The following is a 19961-nucleotide window of genomic DNA, read 5'->3' as shown; positions in this document are numbered from 1 at the left end:
TGGTGGTGGTGGTGGTGGTGGTGGTGGTGGTTAGGCGGGTGTGGTGGTGTTAGTGGTAGCGTAACCCTACCCGACTCCTGGCCTGACACGTTTGCCGGGTCTAGACTTATATCATCGTTTTTTTTAATGTGCATATGTTATTTTTATTATTATATTTATTATTTTTATCAATATATTTTTGGATGTCGGGTCTAATGCTATAAGTGTATGTTTTATTAACAGGATATCGAAAGTCGGTGTTTTGACGGTGGTGGTAGCGTAATCCTTATGGAGAAGTACACTGCGTTCATATTTGAGATTCAAACGCTTAACTGCGTTCGTATTCCAGATTCATGCACCGGAACGTCCACCAACGACAATGCTTCTGCACCCACAGTCTGTGACGGTCGAAGTAGATACTTACCGGTGATTGTGAGGGTGAACTGGAATGTTATTCCACCTCCACCAACGACAATGCTTCTGTGTCAGCAACCTCGAGGGAGAACACCTTCTGTATGGATTGGTTCTTCATGCTGTGGAACCGGTTACTGAGAATTCTTCTGCGACAACGAGGGAGCGCCAGATCAGGTCAGAGGTTCTTTATGTGGTAATGGGGAAGCGGAAAGCACGTTTACCGTGGAACGCGTCCTTAAACTTGATAGCAACAATATGGTGACCGAATAGAGATCTGAATAACCGATACAGTTTGCAAGAATTTAAGAATATGTAACAGTTAGCGATTTAGGGTTTAGGGTTTAGTCGTTACATTTTGTATTAAAATGACATGTTTTGTGTATTAGTATAAAACGATGTTTCGTGTATTTATTGCGTTATGGTTAATAAATGACAAGTGAAAAATAATTAAAGACATAATAATAATTGATAAATAAAAAATTTGACATTTTATAATACACAAAATTCATTTCATAAAATATCATCATGGGTCAAAGACCGTACCCGACCCCCGGCCCGACCCGTTTGCCGGGACTAATATAACATCGTTTTTTTAAATGTGCTTATGTTTTATTATTATTATTATCATTATTATTATTATTATTATTATTATTATTATTATTATTATTATTATTATTATTATTATTATTACTATTATTATTATTACTATTATTTTTTTTAGGCAAATTGGAAAATAATAATCCCACCATTATGAAATTGGCCAATAATAATCTCAAGTCAGGAATTAGCCAATAATAATCCCACCTCGTCCATTTTTGGAAAATAATAATCCACAGTCACTAAACGACAAAAGTGCCACGTCAGCATTTGGAGTATTATTTTCCAAAAATGGACGAAGTGGGATTATTGGTGGCTAATTCCTGACTTGGGATTATTATTGGCCAATTTCACAATGGTGGGATTATTATTTTCCAATTTGCCTTATTTTTATTGTTATTATTATTATTATTGCTAAGTTAACGGGATGATTGTCCGATGTCGGTACGAAATGGACTTTGAAATACCTCACCGAAGTATAGAAGCTATGAATGGGTGACAATGTACATGTATCGTATTACACAAGGTAGAGCGTTAGTAGATAATAATAGAACTTCACAAAAAAGAATTTGTTAATTTGGCAAAGGTGTAACATCCGTGAAATATAGTGTATGCAACAATTTAAAAAAAAATATTAATTAGGGTGTTTTATAACATAAAAACCCTTAATTACCACATAAAATTGTTAAAAAAATTAATTTCATATGAGTCGTATAGGGCAATGAGACCCATATACAACTCCTATAAAGTGCTCATTGATCAACAAGCCTCCCCTGGTTGACACCTTATGAGTGTCTCATTTACCAAAAAGTCTCCCCTGGTGGTTTCCATTTTAAAAGTGGAAACCACCAGGGGAGGCTTTTTGGACAATGAGAAACTCATAATGTGTCAACAAGGGGAGGCTTGTTGATCAATGAGCACCTTATAGGAGTTGTATATGGGTCTCATTGCCCTATACGACTCATATGAAATTAACTTTTTTAACAATTTTATGTGGTAATTAAGGGTTTTTTATGTTATAAAACACCCTAATTAATATTTTTTTAAATTGTTGCATACACTATATTTCACGGATGTTACACCTTTGCCAAGTTAACAAATTCTTTTTCATTAGGTTCTATTACTATCTACTAACGCTCTACCCTGTGTAATACGATACATCTACTAACACCTTTGCCAAGTTAATAAATTCTTTTTCGTGAAATTCTTTATTGTTGTTCTATTATTAGTTATTATTATTTATTTATTTATTTATTATTGTTGTTGTTGTTATTGTTATTATTATTTATTATTTATTGTTGTTATTGTTATTATTTATTGTTGTTATTTATTTATTATTATTATCATTATCATTATTATTATTATTATTATTATTATTATTATTATTATTATTATTATTATTATTATTATTATTATTATTATTATTATTATTATTATTATTGTTTATTATTATTATTATTGTTATTATTTATTATTATTATTATTATTGTTATTTATTATTATTATTATGATTATTATTGTTATTATTATTATTATTATTATTATTGTTATTATTATTTTTTATTATTATTATTGTTATTATTATTATTGTTATTATTTATTATTATTATTGTTATTATTATTATTATTATTATTTATTGTTATTATTATTATTATTTATTATTATTATCATTATTTATTATTATTGTTGTTATTGTTTATTATTATTATTATTGTTATTATTTATTATTGTTATTATTATTATTATTATTGTTATTATTTATTATTATTGTTATTATTATTATTATTATTGTTATTATTATTATTTATTATTGTTATTAATATTTATTATTATTCTTATTATTTATTATTATTGTTTTTATTTGTTATTATTATTATTATTGTTATTATTTATTATTGTTATTATTATTGTTTGTTATTATTATTATTATTTATTATTATTATTGTTATTATTTATTATTATTATTATTGTTTTAAAGGGATTTAAAATTGTTAACTCAAACTAAAAATGAAAGCTGTTTTTTTAATAAAAGGAATTAATTTTAATATAAATAAATGAATAATAAAAAATGTCAAATAAAAAAGGGAGGGGTCCTTCTGTATCGAACCGGCCTCCCCCGGGATCCGAACTCGCACAACTCGCATAGAACACACAAGCCTTAACCAGTTTATCCTCCTGTACAGGAGCTGATAAATTGGTTATAGTATATCCTTTATACACTTTTCAGCCCATATGCCTCGTATGGTGGGTACGGATCCTGACAACTTTTCAGCCCATATGCCTCGTATAGCCCGATGAGACCCATATCCACCTACCTTTTTTGAAAAGTTGACAGAACATTTATGACACCCCACTTGCATATGCCTCTCATCGACCCATACGGGTCTCATTGAAGTTCAGTTTCACTTCCTTTAATAGTTTAACCGAGAACAAGTACATATCCAAATACAAAAGTTATTTTTTGAACGAGTTCTGGACCACACGATGACAATCCGGAAGGGAACCACACGCGTCTCTCGTATAGTTTTTGCTCTCGTATCGGTCTATATGGTCGGAATATTCAAGGTTTGTTTACCCTTGTTTTTTGTGGTTTTATTTTGGCGGTTTGTGGTGGTGTTGGGGTTGGGGATGGGGTGGTGGTGGTGGTGGTGGTGGTGGTGTGGGGGTTGTGGTGGTGGTGGTGGGGGTGGGTCGGCTGGGGTGTTGGTGGTGGGTCGGCTGGGTGGTGGTGGTGGTGGGTAGGCTGTGGTGGTGGTGGTGGTGGTGGTGGGTCGGCTGGGGTGGTGGTGGTGGTGGTGGTGGTGGTGGGGTAGGCTGTGGTGGTGGTGGAGATGGTGGTGGGTCGGCTGGGGTGGTTGTGGTGGTGGGTCGGCTGGGGTGGTGGTGGTGGTTGTGGTGGTGGGTCGGCTTTGATGGTGGTGGTGGTGGTGGTGGTGGTGGGTCGGCTGGGGTGGTGGTGGTGGTGGTGGGTCGGCTGTGATGGTGGTGGTGGGTCGGCTGGGGTGGTAGTGGTGATGGTGGGTCGGTTGTGGTGGTGGGTCGGCTGTGGTGGTGTTTTTTTTTTTTTTTACAATATATTTTCGAATACCGAGTCTAATGCTAAATTGTATTTTTTATTAACAGGATATCGAAAGTCGGTGTTTTGACGGTGGTGGTAGCGTAATCCTTATGGAGAAGTGCACTGCGTTCATATTTCAGATTCAAACGAGTACCTAAGCTCATATTTCAGATTCATGCGCCGGGACGTCGGTCTAGGGTGAGGTGCTTGGCGGTGGGGGATGCACCATCCAACATCAATTGCCAAGTCACCCGGAACTCCAACATTGTCAGATGTTACCGTGCAAATAGCACGGAACTCTCATATTGTCGATTCCGGGTGCACTCTTGATAGCATCTACTGACACACAGTAGTTCCGTCACCGGCATCTACCGACGGCCGGTAGTTCCGTGACCACCATATACCATCACGCGTCTGAACCGGCTTTTAAACCGGACGGAATCTACGAAGAAACTGTTCGATTTCACAGTTTGTTTGAGAACCTGATTCAGATACACAACGGTCTCTTTGCTTCGTCCACTAGAATTATTTGTGTATGCATTCTTTTGGTTGTTAACTACTTTGGCCGTAGCAAATGCCTATTTCTGTAGTAGTGTCGTTCCAAATCTGATAACGTTCTTGAGAGCTCTATCCGTGCATCAGGATCTTGAAGATATAAAACAAGGCCACTTGGGATTCACTTGCTATTGTTTTTTTTATTTACAAGTACAAAAGGTTAACTATGTAAAAATGCAAAAACATAAAACTACCAAAAAGTATAACTATAATTTGAACACCACTAAAATGATCTGGTACACCACCAAGTACCTTTTATATATGATGTACTGTGTGTAGTATAATTGTATAAACCATACCCAATGGTGTACAAAGTAATTTTAACGGTGTACAAACTACTTCGCCTATAACTTGAACAAAAGACTTTGTTACTAGAAACATGAAAAGTGCAAGTAAAGCATAGATATAGTATTCAAAACCATATACGACCTCATCCACATTAAGTTTAACTTTTATTAAATAAATAATAATTTCACATTTCACAGCGCGACATGCTTCCTCTTCGGTACCATAATGCATAGTTCTGTAACAAGATACTCTAAGGTACCTGACAGTCGAATCTTCACCGATGGCCATCAAGGTTTTTGTATCTTCTAAATTATGCTGCCGGAAGGAATCAATGCGTCTTTGATAACTGTCACGATCCCGCTTTTTATGAAGTACCCTTCTGTTTCTCTTGCTGCTTCTTGAATGTTATCACTGTTTATAATCTGCCATCACAAAATAAGATGCACAAAATGAAATCATAGTAATAATTATGAATGTTATCATTGTTTTTTATCTGCCATCACTGTTTAAAAGTATGTTACTATATGTTACCTTCACGTTGTCTCCAATGCGTGCATTCTTATCAATGATCGCTCTTTTGATATGAGTGTTCTTTCCGATACCAATTGGAACACTACCTTTTGCAGCAAGAAGCCTTCTGTCAGCATCAGTCTGAACCACAAAACCGACAGATACAAATTTGATTTATAACTTTGAATATAAATTGCACTTTAGGGGATCACACATAGTAAAAAATGTTAAAAAAATTTCATGATGTATTTATTAGTATTACCTCGTAATAATCTGCTCCCATAAGCAATGAATCTTCAATTACCGCACCTTCAGCTATGCAAGATCGAAGCCCAACAACAGAATGATGAATCTTGCAGTTCTGCATAACCATTATATATACTATAAATATGCTATTTTGTCACATGAATCAACTTTGGCCCCTCAATTTTGGCATTAACCAACTTTAGCCCCTCAACTTTAATAATAAACAACTTTAACCTCTCAACTTTAATAATGACATGTTTAGCCCCTCAGCTTTAATAATGACATGTTTACCCCTTAACTACATCAAACAACTTTAGCCTCTCAACTTTAATAATGACGTGTTTAGCCCCTCAACATTAATAATGACATGTTTAGCCCCTCAACTTTAATAATGACATGTTTAGCCCCTAAATGTTAATAATAACATGTTTAGCCCCTTAACTAAAACAACTCTAGCCCCTCAACTTTAATAATAAACAACTTTAGCCCCTCATCTTTAATAATGACATGTTTAGCTCGTCAACTTTAATAATGACATGTTTAGCCCCTTAACTAAAACATCAAACAACTTTAACGCTCGCGATTTGCTTTTTTTTTATCTACATTACGAATCCGCTGCGGAGACGGGTGGTAACCCACAAGTTATTGTTTAAATACATCATTTCAATTGTTATTAATTTGGTTACTTATAAATCTCAAGAAAAATGGATAAACATGTTTGTGGCTCGGTCTGACCCGTTTTGACCCAAACCCATTTTTGACCCGTTACCTAACCCACCCACCCTCCATACCAATTGTCCACCTTTAAATACCAAACACTTTAAGAGGTCAATAGACGAACCAGAACCATGATTTCTAACCTTAATCACACACCCTTCACCGATGACGCTATCGGTGACATCAGCATCAAGCATCTTGGAAGGAGGCAAGTAACGAGGTTGGGTGTAAATAGGGGCCGAACGATCATAGAAACTGCATCAAACATTCAAGAACATAAGAGGATGATAAGAGTAAAAAAGAAACATCACTACTGCTAAAAAATAAAATTACCTGAAATCCGGCACCGGCTTTTTTGTGATGCCCAAATTGGCATTGTAGAAAGCCTCAATTGTACCAATATCTTCCCAGTATCCATCATAAAGGTAGGCTTGTACCTATGTATATATATAATTTTAGTTCACAGGATTTTGCAAAAAAAAAAAAAAAGTTCATCCAAAAATAACATACTTGCTGCTATGAATTTCAGCAACCTGATAACAATAAAATATAAGTAAAATCTGACAAACAATAAAATATGTCACTTGCATTTTTTTAATTTAAAAAATCATTCTTAGTAACCTATATATTCTCTGACACATAAGTTTAATGTAATAGATACTGTTGTTTAATATAGATTTTGGATAGTTGTAATTTTTAATGAGTTATTAATTATTAATAGGGGTATTCACGTTCTGGTTTGGCTAGCTTTGACGAAAATAATACGCCAAACCGCTAACTACACTTTTGGGGAATGACAAACCAACCCGGCCGGGTTCGGTGGGTTAGACTCTCAGCTTTTTCTGATTATAACTTTTTTCTAAAAGTTTTTACGAGAAGATCTAAATTGGTAAAGAAGGTTCATGTTTATAATACATAACTATATACTCCCAACAATTTGGAAAATTTATAAATACTAACAAAAATAAAAATTGAACCATTACAGCAACAAACCATCACAACCAAACGTTTGGATCTCAAACCGGCCAACTTTCTTCAGTTTGGGCGGTTCGGTCGGTTTCAACGGTTTATGAACACCAACTAGTAAAATTCCCCACGCGTTGCGGTGGGAATTTGGTCAGTATCGGTACAGTATTGCAACACAGTATAGCAACCAAAAGATAAAACCCAAAAATTAAAGTTCTGAAATGCCCAAAATGAATATCAACACGCATTTTACATCAATCGAAAAGCATAAAAATAAATACTAGTATCGCTTCCTATATACCGAGAGAGAGAGAGAGAGATAAAAATAAGCACATTGCAATGCTATATTCGAAATTTTACAAAAGATCATATAATAAAAGTTATAAAAAATTGATTAAAGTTATTTATAATAAAAATAATAGAATAGCTAAAATCACATAAATAAATAAATAATTGAATATAAAATTAATTAAGTTACTATTCATCCTATCACACCTTTTAGTATATACTTAATAATTAATTAATTAATTAATTAAATTAATTAATAGTTATTAGTAAATAATAATTCAAACAAAAACTAAAGAAATGAAACATACTCTTAGCCCAATAGATGTTGCACCAGGAATCACTTCGCTTCCAAAATCATTTGCTCCAGGAAATTGATCTTTTAGCAAATTCAACATCACATCTTTACTAACAACATAAATACCCATACTAGCAATATAAGGCATTTCTTTAGCTCTCTCTTCATCAAGCCCCAAAATTGTAGTATCAACTTTCATAGCTTTCAGTTGTTCTCCTTTCGGTTTCTCAGCAAATTCAATTATACGCCCTTCTTCGTCAATCTTCATCAAACCAAATGCAGTAGCGCGTTTTTCATCCATTGGCAAAGCTGCTACAGTGATGTCAGCATCGGTTTCTCTGTGAGCTTGAATAAATCTCTCGTAATCCATACGGTATAAATGGTCTCCAGCAAGGATGAGAAACTCTAGAACGTTATGCTCTTCAAACAGCCACAAATACTGTCTTACAGCATCAGCAGTACCCTGTAATCGTTAAAATTATAATTAATAACCGAGATTAATATGGGAAAACGCAGACTTAATATACACTGAATGGATTGGATTTATAATTAATTACCTGAAACCAGTTTGGATTTTCTGGACTCTGTTGAGCAGCAAGTACTTCAACAAACCCTTCATTCTTGTAACCGCCCATGTTACTTGCATATGCGCGTGACAGGTGGCGATTAAGTGACGCAGAGTTGAACTGTGTAAGAACATAAATCTTTGATATGTTGCTGTTCAAGCAATTGCTAACAGGAATGTCAATAAGCCTGTAATTTGCTCCTAACGGAACAGCAGGCTTTGCCCTCTTTTTTGTTAAGGGATAAAGGCGAGTCCCCGCTCCACCTCCAAGTATTATCCCCAAGACACTCTGAAGAAACCATACACACAATTAAACAATAATTTCATATCTTGAACAAAAATGGAACCTCATTGAGTCATTGTGATACTATTATTACTAATTCCATAAAAAAACAAAGATATTGAAAATATTCATAGTTCAGTATTTGGTTTCATCTTATTATTAAATAACTAGATATATCATAAGGTATCGTTTATTACGGAGGACACTCTCCAGTCCTCTCATCCACAACCAATGCACTCAAAACGCACTAGTGCTATCTAAAACAGGCATTTATTATGAACTCAACATCTCTCTTGTTCACACAACCAATGTCAGATTCACCTAGGGTATTGAATCATGATCACCTTTTTTAAATCAAAATATTAATCCTAATTTCCTCCACGACCGCCATTTTTTCAACTTCTCGTGAATTTCAAGTAAAATTGAATCCATACAACTTTATAGAACCTTCATAATACACTCTCAGAACAAAATAACAGAACACACCAGTAATATGTTAAAGCAGCACATATTATGAACTCAGCATCTCTCCTGTTCACAACCAATGATGTACAATTTGCCTAAAGTGTTAAATCATGATCACCTTTTCTGAATCAATAATATTAATCCTAATTTCCTCCACTACCTCCGATCTCTATTTCTAGTAATTTCAAGTAAATTGAATTCGTACAACTTTCTAGAACCTTCACAATAGAATATAACAGAACATATCTTATATACATATATATTTTATACTCCTGTTAACAACGTGTATCTACTTTGCTAGATCTAAACAGAATTAGAGCTCAAATCACCTAAAATTATATAAAAATGTCAACAACGATGTATAACAACATACAAGCATATAACGATCAAACTGAAAAATGAAAACGAAACAGAGTAAATTCGGATCATACTTGACTAGCGTCAGGATCAAGGCATGTCTGCGAATTTTTAGAATCCGAAACAGATTTCGGAGAAACAGTGACCGGAACTCTACTTCCAGTACGACGTCGTGTGACGAACGATGCGGAAGATATTTTATCACCGGAGAGGCGAGAGGAGGAGAATGATAAGGTCCGGCAGGATGACGGTGAGCGGAGGGAGCTCCGGTCGGCAGCAATGGCGGTGGAGGAGAAGAAATGTGGCGGATTTAGTGCTCCGATCGCTGCCATTGATGAGTGAAAATGTGTGTGTTCTGTGAGGGTGAAAGAGAGTGAACTCGTGAAGTGTGTGGGGTGGGTGAGTATGATAGTCTGATAGATCTGGTAAACTACTCCGTCGTATCTATCTAGACTAGACTGACCTTTAAATTCTCCATTTTGCCCCTAGTTATAGCTGGATATTACTTTATTTATCAAAGAGTTAACTGCCATTTTCGTCCCTGTGGTTTGGTCACTTTGGCCATTTCAGTCCATTTTTCAAAAATGCGCCATTTTCGTCCCCCACGTTCTGGAAAGGTGCCATTTCACTCCAAAAATCATAACCCAGTTAAGTCAGTTAGTAAATAAGGACTGATTGTGTAAATTTGTAACATAAAGGACCATTTAAGTAAATATTAAACACCACCACCACTAGCCCTGCCACCACCACCACTCCGCTGCCACCACCACCGCCACCACCGCCACCACAGCCCTGCCACCACCACCACTCCGCTGCCACCACCACCGCCACCACAGCCCTGCCATCACCACCACTCCGCTGCCACCACCGCCACCACAGCCCTACCATCACCACCACTCCGCTGCCATCACCATCCTCCTTTCTCTCCACATTTCCGGTCCATTCATTTCTCCTTAGAAACATATTTATCACGCATTATTATTCAAGCGTTCACCACAGAAACCGGTTTCACACAAAGCGGAAGAAACTAGAAGCACCATTAGCTTATTTTATTCGGTTACCTTATTGCAAGAACAAATGCTTTGTTCAATCACTTATAGCATATGATCAGTCAAGTAAACAAACAGCGAACATTTCTACTTCTACATTTGTTTCACACACATAAGGCAAGCAGTTTGTTACTATTACATAGCTTATGATAAATTTGTGAGTTTATATTATATTGATTGCCGTCTGTGTTCCCTGATATTACTATTTGTTCACACAAAAGAATCACACAACTAGCGCTATCGATTCACTCAACGTCACAATGAACATGTGAAATGCACCAGTACAGTACAAGCAATTCACAAATTCAACTACTATTAAGGTTTTATTTGACCTAACATCAAATTTTATTCACAGAAGAACAGAAATAACACTTAAACCTGCAACGGCATAGTCAAAATCGCATAACACGATTCAAATTCAATGCGTAAACATCAGTAGATAGAATAAGTAAGATCTGACGTCACATGAAACGGTGAAACTGAATTGAATCAATACCTGTAGGGCTTTAACGAATCCAATGCTTTGCTCCATTGAGGCCTCATCAAACGTCATTATCTGATTGGATTGCTCCACTTCCATCGCTTTCAAGCAGAAACCGAGAAGTGTAAATTGAAGAACATAGAAGCGAAACCCTAGCTTTGATCGTAAAACGTAAGTGTGTTGAGTGGATAGAAGTTGAGAAAGAATTTGGGGGAAGGGCTGTGGTGGCGGTGGCGGTGGTGGTGGTGGCAGCGGAGTGGTGGTGATGGCAGGGCTGTGGTGGCGGTGGTGGTGGCAGCGGAGTGGTGGTGGCAGGGCTGTGGTGGCGGTGGTGGTGGCAGCGGAGTGGTGGTGGTGGCAGGGCTAGTGGTGGTGGTGTTTAATATTTACTTAAATGGTCCTTTATGTTACAAATTTACACAATCAGTCCTTATTTACTAACTGACTTAACTGGGTTATGATTTTTGGACTGAAATGGCACCTTTCCAGAACGTGGGGGACGAAAATGACGCATTTTTGAAAAATGGACTGAAATGGCCAAAATGACCAAACCACAGGGACGAAAATGGTAGTTAACTCTTTATCAAATGATTATATTGTTAATCATTTTTTTAACAATTTTTCTTTTTTTTTCTTTTTTTTTAGCGGTGCCTTTCTTTTTTAGTGACACAATGTCACACAGCCTAAACGGCGACCCTAGCCAAGATCTGCTTAGATTACGTTGTCTAAACGGGGTCCGTACTGGGTTGGTAAGACTAGGCTACGGCGTTCCCCCGGAAACCAAACTGCCTCCACACGAGTTACCTCGCTGAAATAACAACCGGATGAAAACCGGGGTGCGGCTCAGGATCGAACCCCCCTCGGTGGGTTTGTCACCATCATTTCCCAACCACTAGGGCTGGCAATTTTACACGAATACACGACACGAACCTACACGAAGTTAACAGGTATCGTGTATGGCCTTTACAGGTATCGTGTACCAAACAGGTAGACACGAGATTACCTGTTAATTTTCGTGTATAAACAGGTTAAATACCTGTTTACCTGTTAATACCCGTTAGTACACGATAATAAATTAAATTAAATAAAACTCATCAGACATGTGCGTGTGGGTTCCTTAATTCTTTTCTATTTTCATTCCTCATTCAATTAAAAAAAAAAAAACCCTAAACTCCCTCTATAACTCTCAGATAGCATGTCGTGTTCATGTTTTTGTTCGTGTTAACAGGTATTAACAGGTAATTTTCGTGTATAACAGTCAAACAGTCATGTTAACAGGTATTAACAGGTAATTTTCGTGTATATCGTGTTGTGTTCGTGTTTGAAAAAAAGGACACGATAAGTTATCGTGTCGTGTTCGTGTATGGGATTTCGTGTATCGTGTCTTATCGTGTCGTGTCTTATCGTGTACGGGTATACACGATATGCCATCCCTACCAACCACTGAGCATAAGCCCAGGGGTATATCTATCCCAATATTACACAAGTGGGAATTGAACTAAGTCTCCATTGGAGAACAACCCCCCCCCCCCCCCCCCCCCCCCCGGGTTGGGTTTTTAACAATTTTTCTACACCTAAATATACTTAATTATGTAATTATGTAAGTATAATATAATTGTATCGAATACTTCTTAACAAAAAAAATAGATAAATCATTACTATGACTTTGTTACCATATTATATAATTTAAAACTATAAGCTTAAGGTGGGTGTGTAAAAAGTGGTGTATGCTAGCTTAACCAACGTCGTTCATCAAGAGTGGAATTGGAACCAACCTGATTGTATAATGAATGATTGAGGTTGGGGTGGAACAATGGAGAAGATTCAGCATTGGTAGTGGGAATACTGATATCAGTACCGAAAAACAAGAAAAATAGGAACCGATACCATACCTGATACCAAATACTCATCCATAGCTGATGTGGTGTTAGTGTAATAGAGTGGCAAAGACTCTTTAGACAGGTGATGAAGAAGTAGTAGTACAAGGAAGGGGGTATGGTTGTGTTGTAAAAATCGTGACTAGACGGTGAGTAATTTTTCGTTAATCAGTCCATTAATCGCTAGTCGGGCCTAGTCGGCCAGCCAAAAATCGACAATTCTGACCAGATTCCGGGAAAAAACCTGTATATTCCGGCCAAAACCTCTAAATTCCGGCCAGTTTCAACCAAACCAAGTGAATTCCAACAATTAATCTTATATACTTAAAAAAATGAGTAAGAGCTAAAACCTAGCTACTTAAAATATATATCTATAAAAATGTGTATATGTATACATAAAACTGAAAATTACATATAAAAAACCCGATCCGATTAATCCCGAGTAGTCGCTAGTTCCCACCTCACCAGCCGATTAGCGACTAGCGAGTTCTCCAACCTTGATTAATAATAGTAAATCTATGTTGATTTAACAAAAGGTTTTAGCGTATATTGATGAAGGATACAAAAACAATTGTTATACTAAAATCATTAATTTTTAAAACTAATGATCAAATAGCAGGGTCGGTCAACCCGTGCCATCGTTTGAGATCCAAAATTTTAAAGGGCCCGAAATGTTTTTATAAGATTTTATATATATAGTAAATTATATATTTAATATACACATTCATTTATTATACATAAAAGTGTTGTTGGTGTGGTTGAAAAAATCACCTCAAAATAACGTAGAGGTCTAAAGTTCAAGGCTTGGCTCCACCACTAAGGTCTAATATTTTTATACATTTTGGGCCCAGTTTTTTATTTCGTTCGAGGCTTAAATTATTTTAAGAGTTTTAGAAGACGGCTCTATGAAATAGTACAAAATATATCACATTAGTCCACCTGCAGTGGAGCGATACATAGCGTCATTTCTCAATATAAAGCCCCATGGCGCCCCTGAACACCATTACGAGGGGCGCCATGTGCTGAAAATTCCTCCTCACGAAAATTCTCACGGCGTTGTCATTCTTCCCCACTCACACACATATATCTACATACATATATATAAAGCCCCATACATATATATCCCCACTATACACTCAAGTTATATAAAGCCCCTCTCTTACGCGTTTCGCCACTTATCACATTAACGCCCCCGGCTTTACGAATACACATTACTTTAACCATTTCGGTAATCATCCTATCATATTATTTATGTTTAGAATATGACATGTGGTTGATGGAGGGTAATACGGGGATCTATAATTTAATTGGAGGCAAAGTGAGATATGTGGGGTCGGAGGGTTTCAATATTCTGGTGAGCCTCTTGTGAAGGATTTAATTAATTACTCGAACGCCGTCATACTTTATTATAAATCTTATTAATTAAATAAATGTTGTCATGTGAACGCGTTACTTTGAGTGAGGGTAAGGATACGGAAAGGGTATATTCGAGAATATATAAATAAAATATGAGGGGGAACCGTCCTGTTCCGTTTTGACTCGACATGCAGCTCTGAAATTAAGGGATAAGTAATACATTACCTTATTTTTCATGTTACCTAATAATTTTCTATAATTTTAGTTATATATTACAATCATTGTCTCTAAATTTCTTTTTCTTTTATCTGCAAATTTGTATCACTGACGGACTACTGGAGTATTATCGGCACACCAGCAGAACCACCCGATCATATCTATCTCTACTAGGCAATAATGCCTATACACCAATTCAGGAGGAAACCCAATAAATCTGAGAAAACCCCCTTTGTGAAAATCAAACTCATGACCTAATGGTCATAACAATCCATAAATTCTTTATTTGCTAATATACCCTTCGTCTTGTTCGGAATATTCCCAACTTATTGCCCTTTTCTTGTTTGGATTGACTACTAACTCGGTGCTAAATAGCCAATAGGTTGTATTTAGGAGTTGGATATGGTACGAATATGAAATCGTGTCAAAAACATGAATTCAAATATGATACGTATTTAGGAGTTGGATCTGATACGAATATGAAAGTGTGTCAAAAACATGAATCAAATATGATACGTATATTTACAGGTTGATATGAAACTTGTTTAATTCGAAAACAAAATTTATGAAACTTGTTTAATCCGAAAACAAATTTTGGCACCGAAATTGTATAAAACAATTATTAGGTTTAAACAATAGAATCTAACACTTATTTCTCTTTTATAATTCAACTTTTGACATAAGATGTCTAAATAATTAGTTTAGGTTATGACATAAAAGGATAAAATGTGATTTTTAAGGACAGAAGTGGTTTTGGTTACCGGTCAAAAAGGATAAAATGTGATTTAAGTAAATATATGAATTTAAGGTAAAAAAAGATTTTCAGTTTTATTGTTCATTTAGCATCAACAAATGCTACTTCTGTTTTTAATGTCCTAATCTATACTATATAATAAAAGAATCTATCTATACTTTCTATAAAAAGAGAAATTCAAATGACATAATAAAAGCTACGGGGTCAGCTTGAGAGCATGTCCAACAATGCTTTTCTTATGTCATCCGTGATGAGGTGGCAGCCATAGAGGAAGCATAGTGACGTCATAATTCAAAGATCTGTCATCCAAACCACTGCCCCACTTTTCAATTTCAAAGGTCTGACCCACATTCAATTATGAAACGACTGATGTTCATTCAAATTTCAAACCACTGATGTTTCATTAAAATGGGAGTGTAATTTGAAATTTAGAACTTCATATGGATATGTAATTTGCATTTAATGTCATCAGAGCTTCAATTCTTCTCTCTCTCAAATATAAATTCAAACCCAAATCCAAACTCGATCATAATTTCAAAAACCCATTTCAATATCTCTGTCTACTCTCTCTCAACTCTTTATCTCTAAAACTGTAGATACAGAGAAAAGGATGAAGACGACAGAGGCGTTGCATTTAACATCGATTTGAATATTATGCAGACCAATAGTAGTTTAAAAATAGATATTTTTTGATTTTTTGTTTTTATCACAAACTGAAGGTTTGTATGCTAAATGTTCTTCAGGTAGATCTTGCTGGATTTGTTATTTGGTGTTGATGTCTTGAGTTCGTTGGCCGAGCTTCCGAATGTGATCAAGGTTATAAAATGGATCTCAACTTTATTGATGAAGAGGTAATGTCTGTTTGTGTTTAAAAATAGATATATATGTGTTTTAAATAAATCACATAATTGTTATCTTATTGGTAATTGTTAATATACTTTGTAATCAGTTCTCCTTCTTCTTCGTGGTTTCTTGAGCTTTGTTACGTATTTTCCAGATTGAAGTTTCTTCAAATCGTTATCTTCTCCAATGCTTACATCGATTCTTCTCTCACTAAATCTGGTAACAATCTGTGACCTAATTTCTTTCATGATTCTATGAAATTTGATTGATATGTTTGTAGCTTTTGATTTTGTCTTTGATTTGTTATTGTTTATTCAGATGCTTGCATTGGTGTACCATGTGATTACGAGTAGATTGATTTTGATATGTTTGTAAAAGGAGAAATCCCAATGCAAATTAGAAAACCTGGTGATGTATGTTTATTCATCATGTTACATATCGATTTGAATATTATGCAGACGAACGGTAGTTTAAAAATAGATATTTTTTGTTTTTTTTTCTTTTTATCATGAACTGAAGGTTTGGATGCTAAATGTTCTTCACGCTGGATTTGTTGTTTGGTGTGGAAGTCTTGAGTTCGTTCGTCGAGCTTCCGAATGTGATCAAGGTTATAAAATGGATCTCAACTTTATTGATGAAGAGGTAATGTCTGTTTGTGTTTAAAAATAGACGTATATGTGTTTAAAATAAATCATGATTCTATGAAATCTGTTTGATATGTTTGTAGCTTTTGATTTTGTCTTTGATTTGTTATTGTTTATTGTTTATTCAGATGCTTGCATTGGTGTAACATGTGATTACGAGTAGATTGATTTTCAGTTGGTATATATTTGGATTAAATACTCAACTGGTGGAATGACAGCAAGTCCAGCTTATGCTTCAAGCTGTCTCGATCTCTTTGGAGGCGGATAGGTGGCTTTGGGAGGTCTGAAAATCAGAATTGATATATTTAGGGAAAATGGGGTTGAAAGATGATAATCCAACAGTTGAGGATCTCATTCTACATCTCCGATAAATTCAATTGTATTCTCAAATAATGTTTCCTAGATTTTTGAAGACCGACAAATGTCTAAAGAAGTATCACTGTGGACATTTGTTGGTCTTTGTCGGTCTTCAAAAATCTAGGAAGCATTGTTTGAGAATACCATTGAATTTATCGGAGCTGTCGAATGAGATCCTCCACTGTTGGGTTATCATCTTTCAATCCCATTTTCCCTAAATATATTGATTTTGTTTTTCAACAGGGATGTAATGTAATGATTTCTCTCAATTGAATAGACGGACACTGTTGAAGACAAAGCTGTTAAAGACAGGCACTTATGTAACTAAGGCCTGATCAACCAAAGGAAAACCACTGCTCAGTAACAGCAGTGGTTCAGTATCTACAGCGGATTCAACATCAGTATTTATGTATCAGTTTTTCTTATGTAACAGTGGTTAATGTATCGGTGTTTAGATTTTGTTACAGCTTCGATGATGGTTATTAGATTTATGAAAATGTAATTGCTACAGTTTGAATATTATTGTTATTATATTATCATCTGTTGATCATGGTCTGTTAAAGCACTGCTGTTAAACATTCTCTGTTGAACTGCATCATCTGTTAGTCCATATCAGAGGTTCTTTTTGGCAGACCTTTGCTTGAACCATCTCGGTGTTTATCAGCAGATGTTCATCATGAGGCGTGTGTAAACAGATGTTTGAAATCCTCTGTTGAACTGTATCACTGTTAAGTCACAACAGATGTTACCATTTTATACCGTGGAATGATCAGCAGATGTTATGTTTTGCAGACCTTTGTTTCAACAGCAAATGTTAGCTTTATGATGCTTTTGTATTCATATTCAGCAGCAGAAGTTGTTTTATCATCAGAGGTTATTTGCTATAACAATCTTTGTGTTTATTAGCAGACGTTGTTTTATCAGCAGAGGTTATTTGCTATAACAGTCTGTGTTTATCAGCATACTTTATCTGAATAGAGGTTGAGTGCATAAATTTGTTTGTAGTCAGAGGTTTGTATCAGAGAGGTTATGACAATGATCACCCATAAATTTGTTGAAGCCTTTTAAGAAAAGACTTTTAAGTAACACCAGATGTTAGCTTTATGATGCTTGTATTCATATTCAGCAACAAAGGTTGTGTTTATCAGCAGAGGTTATTTTCTATAACAGTCTTTGTGTTTATCAGCAGATGTTGTTTGGAACAACAGACTTTGCTTGAACAGATTTTCTGTTTGACAGAGCTTTTGGTTTGTCAGATTTTATCTAAATAGAGGTTGAGTGTATAAATTTACAGAATATAATTCAAGTTTTAATGTATCATGAAGAGCCATTTAAAATATATGGCGAATGTACAACAAAGGTTTAAGTTAATATAAATAACAAGATAAGCATACATGATTATAATTTAAATATTCGTAAGTCGTAAGTTTTCAAAATATAGAAGTTTGATACATCACCATCCCATAATTTATCTCAAATGAGATAATACCAACAACCACAACTATCTGTAGACTTTCTTTAAGATCAGCTTGGCTTTTTCCTCAGAGTAGACAAATTTGCATCTCATATTTCTGTAGATACCATTGGGCTTCGTGAACTTCTTGGTGAATTGACAAGCCGTGTATCTAAATCCCTTGCCATGCTTCTCCCGTCGAAAGTCAATTACAGTGTCAACTCCATTCAGATTTTCAACTGTCATCTTCAATGTTCTATGAATCCTTGATAAAGAAGCTACTTTCACATTCAGACGCTTAAAAATAAATATAAAATACCAATAATTAATAAGAAATACATAATGTATTTAAGTAAAGTAACAAAAAAACAACTTAATTGTAACAAACATTTAACATCCAAAGAATGAGGAATAATATATTAACAGAATAAACTTCCAAAATGTTTGTTGCAGTACCATACGAATTGTAAGGGGTATCCATCAGGATCAGCTTCATAATCTGAGACAGCGGCATCAAAATCTGCGTCGTCGATATCATCGGATGATTCATTCGATACAACATAATCACTATCAGAATCTGTGTCATTGGATTCTTCAACATCCGACTGGTGATGCAGATCCTCGGTAATAGGAACTTCCAAATTGGGTGAGGAAGTATCGTCTATCGGACTGTCATTGGATTTTGGTGCAACAATCTCACATCCATTCAAATCAAAGGCAGTAAGCAGAAATATGTAATCCGCTACGTATCTTAAAACAAGTACAATTCCTGTTTGCATACCCATGTAGTGTACAACCTTTTCCCATCCATCGGTTATAAAGTAACAATTCCGAAGAGGATCACGTTGAAGTAGTACATCAAAGGAGTCCCACTGATTCACATAGATCTTAAATGTCTCTTTAAGTTTACCAACTCCAATACTGACGTTGACTAACTCTTTTGGTATTAGCTGAACAAAAACATATAAAATTATGAAATCAACAAAGGTACAATAAAATTAATAACTATATCACTAATTACTATAGTAACATTTAAGTACTGGATTAAAATACCAAAACTTACCAACACGTCTTTACAAACATCAGTAAAACTGTGGGAGAATGAATCCATACATCCAAACTTCCTCTCAAACGATATTGATGTGAACATAGAAATCATTGGGAGTTTTGTTGGATAATGATGAACTTTTTCAAAAGGTATCAGCAGATATGTATATGGTGCAGTTTTTTTAAATACCAACAGACATCCTTCTTTCAATGTAAGGCCAGAGACAACTGAGGACCATCCTTCTTTTAGAGCAAAAGTTCCATTGTGTCTTGAGAATCGGTAATCCCATCTCATACCGT

At 35.4% G+C, this 19961-nt stretch overlaps 1 protein-coding gene across 1 annotated transcript; it reads right to left on the bottom strand.

Moving 5' to 3' along the window:
- Positions 1-4951: 4951 nt before the first annotated feature.
- LOC110889742 (glucose-1-phosphate adenylyltransferase small subunit, chloroplastic/amyloplastic) lies at positions 4952-10013 on the bottom strand. Its single transcript, XM_022137313.2, has 8 exons — positions 9659-10013; positions 8472-8768; positions 7928-8377; positions 6699-6802; positions 6509-6620; positions 5665-5763; positions 5424-5543; positions 4952-5314 (listed from the first exon to the last, which is right to left on the bottom strand). The coding sequence occupies exons 1-8, from the start codon at positions 9914-9916 to the stop codon at positions 5198-5200; spliced, it is 1557 nt and encodes a 518-aa protein (XP_021993005.1). The 5' UTR covers positions 9917-10013; the 3' UTR covers positions 4952-5197.
- Positions 10014-19961: the final 9948 nt, after the last annotated feature.

This window comes from Helianthus annuus, chromosome 11, assembly GCF_002127325.2.
Source record: "Helianthus annuus cultivar XRQ/B chromosome 11, HanXRQr2.0-SUNRISE, whole genome shotgun sequence".
Classification (NCBI taxonomy): domain Eukaryota; kingdom Viridiplantae; phylum Streptophyta; class Magnoliopsida; order Asterales; family Asteraceae; genus Helianthus; species Helianthus annuus.
This window is presented reverse-complemented; position numbering and strand designations above follow the sequence as displayed.

Excerpts from the sequence above, each read along its gene's own strand:
- LOC110889742 (XM_022137313.2), bottom strand. The coding sequence starts at position 9,916 with ATGGCAGCGATCGGAGCACTAAATCCGCCACATTTCTTCTCCTCCACC. Across the intron at positions 6,803-7,927 it reads CAACATCTATTGGGCTAAGA|GTACAAGCCTACCTTTATGA; the intron begins GTATGTTTCATT and ends ATATATACATAG. Across the intron at positions 6,621-6,698 it reads AAGCCGGTGCCGGATTTCAG|TTTCTATGATCGTTCGGCCC; the intron begins GTAATTTTATTT and ends TGTTTGATGCAG.